The 14,482-nt window shown below is 44.9% G+C and overlaps 1 protein-coding gene across 1 annotated transcript in view; it reads right to left on the reverse strand.

Moving 5' to 3' along the window:
- Positions 1–14,482, reverse strand: part of CACNA1A (calcium voltage-gated channel subunit alpha1 A) — a 372,620-nt gene that overhangs the window by 123,546 nt on the left and 234,592 nt on the right. Inside the window, exon 23 of the mRNA XM_063449602.1 lies at positions 10,826–10,885. Coding sequence (XP_063305672.1) covers positions 10,826–10,885 — 60 coding nt within the window. The remainder of the gene's footprint in view (positions 1–10,825; positions 10,886–14,482) is intronic.

Raw genomic sequence — 14,482 nt, forward strand, 5'->3', positions numbered from 1 at the left:
TCATTTCTGATTTTTTTTATTCATTTTGTTTCTGAATTTTAATTTTATCACATGACAGGATGCTTCATATTTGCATAACTCTCTTTACTGCAACTTCCAGCATCAGAGATCATAAGAGAACAACCAATAAAAAAAACACTTCAATGAAAGGATCTGTCACACACATCACTTCTTCTTTCTTTGCTACTCCAGCATACAGGTCAGAGTATTTTGTCATTGTGACTGCACACTGCTAATTGGCTGATATTTTCTGTGATTTTATTAAAGGACATGGAGGCTCATATTGTGCTTTATCTCTTTTTTTTTATTTATTACTCAGCAGCAAAGAAAGGATATTGGAATATGCAAAGAAAAAACAAATAACATGTAGCCCAACGGGTTAAATACATTATAAACATATTTTCCAATGATAAGGCTCCTTGCACCATAATGTCCCATGTGACCATAAGCCACTCCTCTTTCTTTGCTGCTGCCTCCTCAGATAAGTACTTCTCCATATTTCTCCAAACTTAACTTGTATATATTTATTATATTTTAACATTCTTATTGTATTTTGTATGGTATATTTTATTATTTTCTGTGGCTTCACTAGCCTTTACTCTACCTTGGCACACTGTGCCATCTCTTTTCCTTTCACCCAGCCTCCCTCCCCCCCTCCTTCCCCTGTTGCTCGTCGGCTTGTTTATTTGCTGACTTTGTTCATTCACCCGACCACCTCACACACCACGGCTTCGTGTGAGGCACTGCTTTTTCTGCGCTTTTGCGCGCCCGTTTGCCAAATGTTTTGGCGGGCGGGCCAACCCGAGGGAACATTCGGTGAGATTGTTAATTGCCTGTATTTTGTTATGCCTAGTTTCTGTGGTGCCTTTTTTTCATTCTCCTATATCACTTTACTACTGTTAGTGTGTCTCACACTCCCCTTGTTTGATTTTGTCCCTTTGATTAATTAATTTAACTATAATAATATCATTTATAATAATCAATTTTTATTAAACATGCAGTCCCAAAAGGATTTTAGCGCTCCTTCCAGTGCCTCTAAACTCTCTGCGTCTGTGGTGGTAGCCAAACCACCCCCTCAGGCTACGCTGGAGGATGCGTCGCAGGAGCAAATGAACTCTGAGGAGTTTCATTCACTACTGGATGCTACAATGGCGAAGTCGGTGTCTCACGCCATCTTTACAGCCATGAGGACTATGACAGATACCCTGTCACACTCCATCACACGGGCCCTGCTGTCCGCCCAGAGACCACCTGCCCTAATGACTCGGAACCCTCTGGAGAGTACGTCGGGAGCCCCGAGTGGGCGTACATCCGCTAAGAAATCCCGTCTTATACACGAGGAGTCCTCCAAAACTTTTGAGACGGACAGGGTACATCCTGTCACTGAGGATGTGGTTACACCACAACAGAGAGTCCCCCACCGGGCAAAATCAGTGAGGACTCATCAGGGGCTGGATACAAAGATCCGTGTGCTTACTGGGTAACGCTAATACGGCAGTGGCCATGGAGAGACGCAAGTCCATTTTGATGAAAATAGACCCAAAGTTAGTAAACCTTGCGATCTCAGAGCCTGGAGAGCAGGGGACAACTTAGGCACATACGTAGGGATGTTCACGGCACTCCATAAGGCGCAAGCCAACATGAAGCGGGTGTTCTCCTAGAGAGTTTTTGGTGAGGTCAGCAGATATTGGGGCAGTCTACCCGGCCGTTCCTCCCGGGGATCATACCGTGAATCCCGAGGCTCCATACAATCCAGGTTTCAACCACCTGAACAAAAGTCCGCCTCACCGTTCTTTCCAGTTCGTGGCAGACCTTGGCGGGCTCATGGACACAGAGGTTCTTCCTATGACTGACGGCCTTATGGTAAGATCAATTCATGTTTCTACTATACCTACGGTGGGGGGCAGATTGAAGAGATTTGCACATGCTTGGCACATGTTAACCTCAGATGCTTGGGTCCTCCATACTGTCATGGGATATTCTATAGATTTTGTTCAACACCCCGTTACACGCGACCAGGGTTTGGTGTCACAAGAAATTCAACCCCTCCCATCCAAAGGTGCAATTCGGGAAATTCAACCCCAGACTCCGGGTTTCTTGAGCAATATTTTCTCGGTCGCCAAAAAAGGTGAGGCATTCGACTGGTCATCAACCTTCGACCACTGAACGCGTTTGTCATATACCACCACTTCAAGATGGAAGGTATACACTCACTCAGAGATCTTCTCCTCTCAATTGACTGGATGGTCAAACTCAGTTTCTCACCACACCGATGGCCAAAGATTGCCAACAATATCTCCAATTCCAATGGGAATGGACCATGTGGTGATTCACCTGCCTCCCATTCGGTCTTTCTTCGGCCCCATGGTGTTTCACAAAACCAGTGGTTGCGCTGCTACGCAGCAAAGGAGTTCGACTCATAATATACTTAGACGATATACTCTTGAGGGCACAAGACCCTCAACAACTTCAGAAACATCTGTATTGGACGATAACCCTCATGGACAACCTGGGTTTCCTCATCAACTGGGTAAAATCGATCACCGAACCTTCACAATCTATAGAATTCCTAGGATTCACCCTAGATTATGTGTGTGGGACACTTCTCCTACCACCCTCCAAAGTCAAGTCCATCAAAAAGGAGATCCGTCGAACTCTAGCCGGTCCGGTCCTGACCCTTAGGCAACTAGCCAGAATCATCAGTCTCCTCTCAGCATCGATCCAAGCGATTTTCCCCGGCCCACTCCACTACACCTGAAGGCCAAACACCTTCGCTTGGGTCAATGATATTCAGACTCAGTTCCTCTTGACTGTCCAGCCAGAGAGGAACTCCAGTGGTGGCTGCAACACATGGAGGCGTGGAATGGATGAGCAATCTTCGGCACCACTTCACAATAGAATCAGATGCAAGTATGCTTGGCTGGGGCACGCGCTGTGGTCATACCTCCATAGGTGGGAAATGGTCCATGGAAGAACACACCATGGATATCAATTGCTGATGGGTTTGTTTGCCCTGCAAAACCTCCTAGGTTTATCCACCTACTGCTCCATCCTGTTACTCATGGACAACGTTTCAGCGGTGCGTTACATCAACCACCTCAGTGGGCACGAAATCAACAGTCTTGGCGGAATAGATGAAGGAATTCTGACAATTCCTACGAGCTGAGTATATCCCGGGAATGTCCAACTTTGTGGCTGATTGGAATTCCATACCAGCGATCTGGGGGATACCAGCGATTGACATCTGAGTTCTTCTGTATTTCTTCGCCTGCAGGCACTGTGGGGATCCCTAGACATCGACCTTTTCGCTTCACGGATGAATGCCCAACTACCACGGTTTTTCAGTTGGAGGCCCGATCCAGAAGCCTTGGCTTCAGATGCTTTCCTACAATCATGGCCGAACACTCACCATTACGCGTTCCCTCCATTTTCTCTGTTACCTGGACACGCCTTCATCTCAGACGTTACCAGACTTCACAGATTTTCATTGCCCTGTTTTGGACGACTCAACCCTGGTTCCCTACGCTCCTGGAAATGTCAATAGATCACCCAAGATTACTCTCGGCATCCTCAGACCTTTTGCTAGATCTCGACGAGAACTGTCATCGACTTATACTCCATCTCAGACTATTGGCTTGGCTCCTCTCTGGGGATTCAGTCTCCTCACAGAAGTTTCACAAGCATCTAAGGTCCTCTTGGCAGGAGTTGGGCTCCAGGAATAAGGAAATCATATCTCCATGCGTGGAACTCATGGAATGGTTGGTGCATGGAACAACAACTGGATCCCTTATCTATACCTGTGAGTCACGTTTTGAGTTTTCTTATTGAACTTTTTGAACGCGGATTGGCATACCGTACAGTGAATCTCTATAGATCGGCTATTTTGGCAAGCCACCATGGTTGGAATGGATCCCAAGCAGACCAACACCCCTTAGTGTGTCGACTACTTCATGGCATCAGGTTTGCTCGCCCACCTTGCCCTAAAAATTCCTTGGTGTTAACATCGTTCTCAGATTGTTTGATATTTGGCTTCAGAACAAAGACCTTTCACTCAAACAACTCACAGCTAAGCTGGTCATGTTATTCTGTTTAATTTCCTGTAAACATGTCTCAGATGTTCGGGTACTGGATATTACAACACATTCTTTTATTCCGGATGGCTTCACCTTTAACATCCATCACATGGATTTGTTATCCAGTGTTCCCACATATCAACCTATGTCCGGTGGATTGCCTCAAGGAATATGAAGACAGGACATCCTCAGTACGGTAAAATTCATACCCTGATTTATTTATAGCTCTTCGACATCCACATTGACCTGTTTCCACAGTTACAATATCTAGATGGGTTAGATGGATTATGATGTCAGCTGGCATTGAAACTTCCATGTACAGAGCACACTCGGATAGAGGTACTATGGCATCTAAAGCCTTCTCGTTGGTGTGTAGACTGGTAGACCTCCGACGTGCTGCTGATTGGTCCAGACATTCTACTTTTCAGGAGTTCTATATTCATCCAATTCCACATTTTTCTTCTTCGTTAGTAACACAGCTTTGAACTAGCGTAATATGAGCCGCCGTGTCCTTTAATAAAATTACCAGATTTTACTCATTTTATGACGTTATCCCACCAAGACAAGGTACGTTGCGCCCTCCCTAAGTCACTAATGGGCATATAACTTAATGACACTCTTGATGACATTTGTTTACCCTAGTTTTGGGATTATGTTGAAATGACAGTTCTAGATGTTAGTCATAAATTGTGGATGTATATATATGTATATATAAATACAGTTCAGGATCATATTTTACCACGTGTTTCTCTGTTTCTTCTAGCCTCATGATTGGTATCCTACATCGATACAAGTTGGCTCATGGAAAGTTGGAGCATTGTTTAACAGTTCCTTCAAGTTCTACGGTTCCATTTATTTTCTTCACGGTAGATTCGGTCTACGGTTCTGTTTTGATGGGATGTTCGTCGGCATCATCAAGAAAGAGGAGTGGCTTAAGGTCACATGGGACATTATGGTGCAAGGAGCATTATCATTGGATAATATGTTTATAATGTATTTAATCCGTTGGGGTACATGTTATTTGTTTTTTCTTTGAATATTCCAATATCCTTTCTTTGCTGCTGAGGAATAAAGAAAGAGATAAAGCATAATACTCAACTCCGTGTCCTTAATAAAATCATGACTTTACGTCATGAAATTAGTAAAATCTGGTAATTCTCTGTTATAAATATTAGATTTTTATCTTGTTGCTCTTGCTGACTTGTCCCCACTGCCTTTCTGCTAGTTTCTCCCCCCCCTTCTTTGGCCAGTTTTTTGCTTTACCCTTATTGGTGCCGCCTCCCTCTCCCTTCTCTAACTGGAGCCTGGTACTGTCCGCGGCCGTTTCAGCATATGTTTATCCCCACTTGGGGATTCCTGGTGGTGTGTGGGGCTGGTGAGGACGCTCGGTGGGATACTACTGCGATCGGGGAGGCCGCAAAACCAGGTTGTCAGCAGTGGTGGTCAGCTTGGATCTCGAAGAAATTCACGGCGGCCATTTCTCTTCTCATTCCAGAACGGTATTACCGTGATCTGGACGAAATCTACTTACCTATCACGCTGTCCTCGACTGTCTTCAGGCTCTATATTCACCTCTGTGGACTACAGTGTTGAATTGTTCACCCACAGTTAAGGTACCTACTAAAGATTGTTACAAATACCTGCTGGGCTGTTCCATGATGCTTGCTGACACATTCTGAAATACACTGAGGTGTAATTATTTGTGAGAATATATTGAGCTTAACAGCCAGATATACTGTGCCATTTTGATTGCATGAGTTGCCATATGTGAGTGTCTGTTCCCAAAGCACAACATCTGGGGTGAGCTCCCAGATATTCACACAGGGTTCTGCTTATTCACTACTGGATATGCCACATCCCTGGATATGCCACATCCCTTTTATGATTGTGTTTATTCCACCATGAAGAACTATCACACATGCTGTGTACACCTGTTTTAATGCTGACCATGGAGGTACAGCTTTGACATACAACTGGGGTGAACTCCTCGAAGGTACGTCACCTTGGCAACAATTATGAGGTTAACCCCTCAATATCACCCCGCACGGGGAATTAAGCTAGGGATCTACCCCATGATTTCAAGACTTCCACATCTCCCATTCACTTAAGGGAAACCCCCCCTTTCGTACATCTAGAGGGTGAGCCCCTCTGCATGGCACTATATTTATAGACAGCTACACTGTACAGTCGATCCCTGGGTGAGCCCCAGTTGTACTAGGAGCCTGGCACCTTCGTGTGCGTCTTCATTTATCCTGCTCCCACTCATTGTCACTGTCCTTTTTACTGGCAGACTGGCCACCACACACCTCCACCAACGCAGGACTTTCAGGCCATGATTAACGCCACTGTCGCGGCCTCAGTTGAAAAGACCCTACTGCAGGTCCTGCCCCAACCTCAACAACTGGGGTCACAGGACCCTGATTTTGCCCCAGGATGTGACACTCCTCGGAGCCAGACCGGACCCAAACGTCACTGAAGAGTCCCAAGTCCCTGACAAGGAGCAAGCCTTGGGGCAAAGCTCAGCTGAAAAAGCTGATTTTACGCATGGATGTGGTTCGCTTCGACTCCTCATCTGGATCAGGGATGTATTAGCCGCAAGGCAAACAAGGCATTTGCCTTGGGCGGCAATTTCCAGGGTATGGCAAAAAAAGCCTGGGCAAATGCCTTGTTAGCCTGGTGGCTAACTAACAGTCCAGGTAGGCGGTTGTTCGGCAAAAAATCCATGCGAGCAGTGCTGGCGAGGGAGCACTGATTTGTGAGCTCTCAGCTCAGCTCTCTCACGCGCCGCAGAGTGATGCCGGGAGACGGACTATGACGTCATATTCCGGCTCCGGCATCACTACGAGGCGCGCAAGGGAGCTGAACAAGAGGATCAGTTTTTTTAAAAATGTGAGTGTTAATGTGTGTGTGTGTTTGTTAGTGAGTGTGTGCGTGTGTGTCTGTTAGTGAGTGTGTGTGTGTCTGTTAGTGAGTGTGTGTGTGTCTGTTAGTGAGTGTGTGTATGCCTGTTAGTGAGTGTGTGTGTGTCTGTTAGTGAGTGTGTGTGTGTCTGTTAGTGTGTGTGTATGTGTCTGTTAGTGAGTGTGTGTGTCTGTTAGTGAGTGCGTGTGTCTGTCTGTTAGTGAGTGAGTGAGTGTGCGTCTGTTAGTGAGTGAGTGTGTGTGTTAGTGAGAGTGTATGCGTGTCTGTTAGTGAGTGTGTATGTCTGTTAGCTAGTGTATGCGTGTCTGTCAGTGAATGTGTGTGTGTGTGTGTGTATTTAGAAGGCGGGGAAGGGGGTTGGTGGGGGAAGGGGGTTGGCGAGGGAAGAGGGGGCGGCGGGGGGGGGGGCATCTGAGTTTTGTCATGCCTAGGGCAGCACAAAACCAGGATACACCACTGACCTGGATAGTAGGTCTCCTCTCCTCAATCCAGGCGATATTTCCAGGGCCTTTGCACTACAGAGTGAATCAACGACTGAAGGCAAAACATTTACGTCTGGGTCACTCATACGACCATTGGGTACCCCTATCGGGGGAAGTGCGGATGGAACTTCGTTGGTGGCTACTCCACATGCAAGCTTGGAAAGGCCGAGCCATATTTGGGCTGACACCGGGCCACATAGTGGAATTGGACACCAGCCTTTGGGGCTAGGGAGCCCACTGCGCAAACAACTCCACAGGGGGCCCATGGTCACCAACCTCACGGCGGACTGGTTATCATGCCACTGGCGAGACAACAGCGACTGGCGCCTAGACTTCTCAACTTTTCACACGCTTATAGACATCAGGGGTCTATTTGCATCCAGAACGAATCGACAACTCTCGCGGTTCTTCAGCTGGCTACCGGATCTGGATTGCATGGCAGTGGATGCTTTCCTGCAAGTTTGGCTGATCAAGGGAGCCTATGCCTACCCACCGTTCTCAATGCTGACGCGGGTGGTCCACTACATACGCCTTCACGGAACATCTCTCCTCATAATCACTCCCCTGTGGCAGAGTCAAGTGTGGTTTCCCGGAGCTTCTGGAACTGTCTCACGATCATCCTCTTCTCCAGTGTTCTCATCTTCTGTTGGTGTTGGAACGGAAACTGGAACTCGTGGCTTGGTCACTTTCCGGGGAGCCGGAATGAGTTGATTGCATGAGTTGCCATATGTGAGTGTCTGTTCCCAAAGCACAACATCTGGGGTGAGCTCCCAGATATTCACACAGGGTTCTGCTTATTCACTACTGGATATGCCACATCCCTGGATATGCCACATCCCTTTTATGATTGTGTTTATTCCACCATGAAGAACTATCACACATGCTGTGTACACCTGTTTTAATGCTGACCATGGAGGTACAGCTGTGACATACAACTGGGGTGAACTCCTCGAAGGTACGTCACCTTGGCAACAATTATGAGGTTAACCCCTCAATATCACCCCGCACGGGGAATTAAGCTAGGGATCTACCCCATGATTTCAAGACTTCCACATCTCCCATTCACTTAAGGGAAACCCCCCCTTTCGTACATCTAGAGGGTGAGCCCCTCTGCATGGCACTATATTTATAGACAGCTACACTGTACAGTCGATCCCAGGGTGAGCCCCAGTTGTACTAGGAGCCTGGCACCTTCGTGTGCGTCTTCATTTATCCTGCTCCCACTCATTGTCACTGTCCTTTTTACTGGCAGACTGGCCACCACACACCTCCACCAACGCAGGACTTTCAGGCCATGATTAACGCCACTGTCGCGGCCTCAGTTGAAAAGACCCTACTGCAGGTCCTGCCCCAACCTCAACAACTGGGGTCACAGGACCCTGATTTTGCCCCAGGATGTGACACTCCTCGGAGCCAGACCGGACCCAAACGTCACTGAAGAGTCCCAAGTCCCTGACAAGGAGCAAGCCTTGGGGCAAAGCTCAGCTGAAAAAGCTGATTTTACGCATGGATGTGGTTCGCTTCGACTCCTCATCTGGATCAGGGATGTATTAGCCGCAAGGCAAACAAGGCATTTGCCTTGGGCGGCAATTTCCAGGGTATGGCAAAAAAAGCCTGGGCAAATGCCTTGTTAGCCTGGTGGCTAACTAACAGTCCAGGTAGGCGGTTGGTCACTCATACGACCATTGGGTACCCCTATCGGGGGAAGTGCGGATGGAACTTCGTTGGTGGCTACTCCACATGCAAGCTTGGAAAGGCCGAGCCATATTTGGGCTGACACCGGGCCACATAGTGGAATTGGACGCCAGCCTTTGGGGCTAGGGAGCCCACTGCGCAAACAACTCCACAGGGGGCCCATGGTCACCAACCTCACGGCGGACTGGTTATCATGCCACTGGCGAGACAACAGCGACTGGCGCCTAGACTTCTCAACTTTTCACACGCTTATAGACATCAGGGGTCTATTTGCATCCAGAACGAATCGACAACTCTCGCGGTTCTTCAGCTGGCTACCGGATCTGGATTGCATGGCAGTGGATGCTTTCCTGCAAGTTTGGCTGATCAAGGGAGCCTATGCCTACCCACCGTTCTCAATGCTGACGCGGGTGGTCCACTACATACGCCTTCACGGAACATCTCTCCTCATAATCACTCCCCTGTGGCAGAGTCAAGTGTGGTTTCCCGGAGCTTCTGGAACTGTCTCACGATCATCCTCTTCTCCAGTGTTCTCATCTTCTGTTGGTGTTGGAACGGAAACTGGAACTCGTGGCTTGGTCACTTTCCGGGGAGCCTCGTTGCTCCGCGGCTTATCGCAGGCATCTAGGGACCTCTTATGGGATTCATGGGCACCGGTCACCAGACGGTGCTACATGTCTGCTTGGAATGCGTGGAGTAATTGGTGTTTGGAGACGGACTCCGATCCCTTGGCAGCACCTTTCACTTCCGTCCTGATCTATATGTCCCATCTTTTTCTACGGGTCGCTTGTATCGGTCGAATAATGTGGTGCGTTTGGCGATTTCAGGGGCTCATGTTCCCCACCCTTTCTGTCTCTTCCCGCCCTGGGATTTCTATATTTGATAGTTCTATTCCTTTTTTCTATGATATTTGGATCTTCTCTGGTCATACATGATGTTTTATTCATATTGCATGGTATTATCGTTTTAATAGTTAGATAGACTATGATAGTCCTTTTCTACGGATAGCATGATGTCCTATGTTTAATTTACGTCTAATTTATACAGTAGATAGATAGTTATGGTATGATGGACAAGATGTCACTTCAGATGCCTTTCACTTCTTTCTGTTTCTTTTCAGTGTGATCGGTGCTTTTTGCTTCGTTTCTGCAATCTATCGGGTTGTTATGGACGTTTCCAAGGCTTCAGTTTGGATTAATTGATTGTTGTTATGGTTAACTACAATTGTTTGATGTTTGGACTTTCGGACATTTGAACTTTACCTATATTAGTTCGCTACAAAGAAAGAGGAAGTGATGTGTGTGACAGGTCCTTTTGTATAACAATGAAGTGTTTTTTGATTGTTTGTTTTCTTATGATCTGTGCTGCTGGAAGTTTCAGTAAAGAGAGTTATGCAAATATTCGCCTCCTGTCATTACTAAAATTAAGATTATAACTACACTACGTTAGCATTATCTACAATTATGTCCACTCAATATTCAAATTTGTGGGATGTCCGTAATCTGTTTTCCACAAACAGATGTGTTAAACACAGCTTGGTACAGTAAAACACACAATATATAGTCCTTAAACCCTTTATGAAAGGTGTATAAACACATATAGCTATACACAGAGAAGAGAATGAGAGTCTTTGTGAGCATTAAATATTCTCACCTTGATAACCATTTCAAATGTGAAGACTCCTGTGAACACGTAGTCAAAGTAACGCAGGACCTGGAAAGTGGGTAAAATGTGAAAGAGAGAAAAGCAAGAAACAAAATATTAGGTGAGAACGAACGAATGAAAGATAAGCTGGGAAAGTGCATGAGAGCTTTGAGAGAAAAATAAAGGATAAGAAGAAAAAAGTTAAAAGAGGAATTATTGAGAAAATATGAATACATTTATCTAGTGATATATAGTAATTCCCAGTAGTGTACTTAGAGGGAAAGTGGTCTGCCTCTGGTGACAGGCTGGTGGGAGGGTCATACAGCACCCCCGTCCCGCCTGTCACTCTTTGTAGTATGGCCAGGCTGGCAGCACCGGGGTAGAGAATTTCATTATCTTCTATACGGGTCTAGCAGGAAGCTGCCTCACTTTTAAAGGCAACTGGGGTGGAGTTATATGCCACCAAAACCTGCTGCCTGTTATCATGAAAGAATACTGTGTACCTCTGGCCTACTCTCCTCAGAGCCCAAAAATGAAAATCTGTTTTGTGCATGTTGCTGTGTTTTACAGTGTATGTGACTGTGTGCCTGTAATTGTGTGTGTAACTGTACCCGTGTGACTGTAACAGTGTGTGTGTGACTATGAGCCTGTGACTGTGCATGGGACTGTGTGTCAGATTGTGCTACTCTGTGCATTTGACTGTGTGTGTGTGTAAGACCATGTGCCTGTGTGCGATTCTGTGCATGTGACTTTATGTGACAGTATATGTGTGTGACCGTGTGTCAAGGTATATGTATGTGTAAGTGACCGTGTATGTATAATTGTGTGATTATGTACGTTAAGGCCATGTGTGATTGTGTGTCGGTGTATGTGACTGTGAATGTGTTTGTGAGTGCATTATTGATTGCATGTCTATGTGCAGGAACAAAAATGGTAAGAGGGTTAAGAAACATACATGATGTAAGGGGGGTTTAAGAGATACAAAATAAGTAAAGCAGACAAACACAAGAGGGTGAAAAGGGTTAAGAGGCACACAAGATTGAATTGTGGGATTATGAGAAACATACAAAAAGGGTCGGGAGACCCACACAGAGGGGTAAGTGGGTGTGGAGCGACACACAGAAGTTTAAAACTGGGGTGGGAGGGAATATATATCCCCACCAGGTGACAAGTGACGTAAGGACACTTCTGATGATTCCTAACTCTATGTGAATATCTATAGTAGACAACAGAATATCCACTGATCTAGCATCCATTTCCTTGATTTTCCAGTAACAGATAATTTGTTAGAAATCTCTAAAGACTGATCTCCTCTGGCAGATCATCAATCATGATTGGCAGATTCTCATCCAATCCAAACTGAGCGAGTCTGGTTATGGTTTCCCACTGAAATTGGTAATCTTGTTAATGGTGCATAGTAGATCTTTTACTTTTTCTATAAAATCAATAACATATATAGCGAAGCAACTACGTATTTATCTGTATGCATATGCATCAGTTAAAACAGGTATTCTGATGCAGACACTTTCTAAATAAAAGATGTGCAGACTGTTTAACACTCCACAGATGGAATGGAAGATTTGCACCGAGCCCAGTCAGGGCAATCTGCAGACGTTCAACTAGAACTTCAGTTATATGAATCTGTGATTGTGAGGAAATGTCCTTACTGTCAATGACTAAAACATTTGAAGGACAAATGACCAATCTTGGGAAGAGTATCTTGTATTGTCTGCCTGGAGCTCAGCTACCACTACTGGATTGTTTGCACTTTGTGCATCAATTTATGTATCTATGTACATGCCCTAATCAAAATCAAATTGTAAATTTTAAAGTTATGTTTTAAATAGACAATGAAGTGTGGCTTCCAAAGGTGCACACTGTAATCCTGTGCTCTTACCAGCAAAGTAATAAGTACAGTGCCTAAGTTAGGTCTCCTGATTGGGGCCACAAAACCTTCCTCTTTGCAGCAATTAGCAAGGCCTGCATAAATAAGCCGTAACATTTCTAGGTGGGTTCCTGAATCGTTTGCCAGCTTATAGTCTCCTGCCTAAGGACATAGAGCTTACTAAAACAGTGACTGACAATATACCATTACAACCACCTGTAATGATCCTGCTGAGGTGTCTAGTGATAGGAGCCAAAAAGAGCTTCATTCTGACTGAGGTAGTTTGATTTAGTTATAAAAAATAACTGTAGATATGGTAAATACGCATTAAAAATTGGTCAGCAAAAGCTTTCATGCTCAGCGTGGTAGAGTGTGCCACCAGATATCCACAAAACGGTGGTGTTAAATGGAAGCTAAGCTAAGTATAAGTGTATTGGAGGAAAATGAAACTGTACGATGCCTACACAAGCTCACTTAGAACCAGCTCAAGGAGAGCGAAGCAAATGCGACAATAACAGTACGCATGAAGAATTGTCATCAAATAATTCAAAGAGTTCTTTTATGGAATCAATAAAGGCAAAGCAGATTACAGACTGCAGTACATAGACTGAGTGCTTCTATTTGCTATGAACTGCATGATCTGGAGAACAAGTAGATAAAATACCACAACAGGCTCCTGTCCTACACATCACAACACCAACCAATATGTGTAGTAGAGCAATGTATAGATAATATAAACCAACAATCTATCAATAACAGGTGTATCCACTTGCTGAAGACACTGAAAAAAATAAAATTGTACAAAAACATCCAGGGAAATGTGGGATGTAGTGGTGAAGTTACCCTTCCAAAGTTCTTGGCAATTAACTGTGTTCTTACTTCATAATGAAATGGGTGGCTTACAGGTGGTTAAATGAATCTACCACCACAGAGGAATACCTGTTGAAACACCCTTTGGTAAGTTCTAAGATTTTAGTTAAGGAAATTATTTCAAAATGCTGCATTATATTATTTTGCTTTTGAAAAAAGGTTTCAATGCATTAAAGACTGGATTGTTGTTTTCAATTGCTTGCTGCCAGAGATAATAGAAGAAGATTGACTGATTTATCTTCCTCTGGTACTGTGAGTCAGATGAACATTAAAGTTGAGGAATATCCAGTGCTACACTTTACCAGAAAACTGTTATCCTGAGAAGAAAAATATGTCCCACAGAGGAAAGAGTGACAAAGAAAAACTGACAAAATAAAGGTGAAGCGTGTGAACACTCTAAATTACATTTATTTTCAAATGTGAACTGTAGAATTCTATTAACCCCCAAAACTCAAAGAAAAGATACCCTGGTATACATTTCTCTTGAGACTATTTTAGCGGATACTGGGAAATTGGATGATACTAGGGCTAACAAATGTTTATTTAGGTAAATGTTAAAGGTACGGAATATTTATTTTTAGGTATTTTTAGAGATTGTAGCCATTTTAGTCACGTGATGCAGATGTAAAATAACAGCTGAATTTAGTATCTTTTAATCAGGGCTGGCACAATCATAGAACGTCACAGTCAGTCACCTATGGCTCACTGGCCTGCGGGGCACAATTTCCAAATGACTGACAGGAGGGGAGCACAGAGCACAGTGCTCCCTTCCTGCCTGTCACTACATATAGTGTGGCCGAGCAGACCAGGGGGGGCTGATAGCAAGTAGACACCATTTTCACAGTGGTTCTTAAATATTTTGTATAGGGATCACAGAGTGAGGGGGGAGAGCAAACAAACAAACAAACAGT

This window comes from Pelobates fuscus, chromosome 3 (assembly GCF_036172605.1).
Source record: "Pelobates fuscus isolate aPelFus1 chromosome 3, aPelFus1.pri, whole genome shotgun sequence".
NCBI classification, from domain to species: Eukaryota; Metazoa; Chordata; class Amphibia; order Anura; family Pelobatidae; genus Pelobates; species Pelobates fuscus.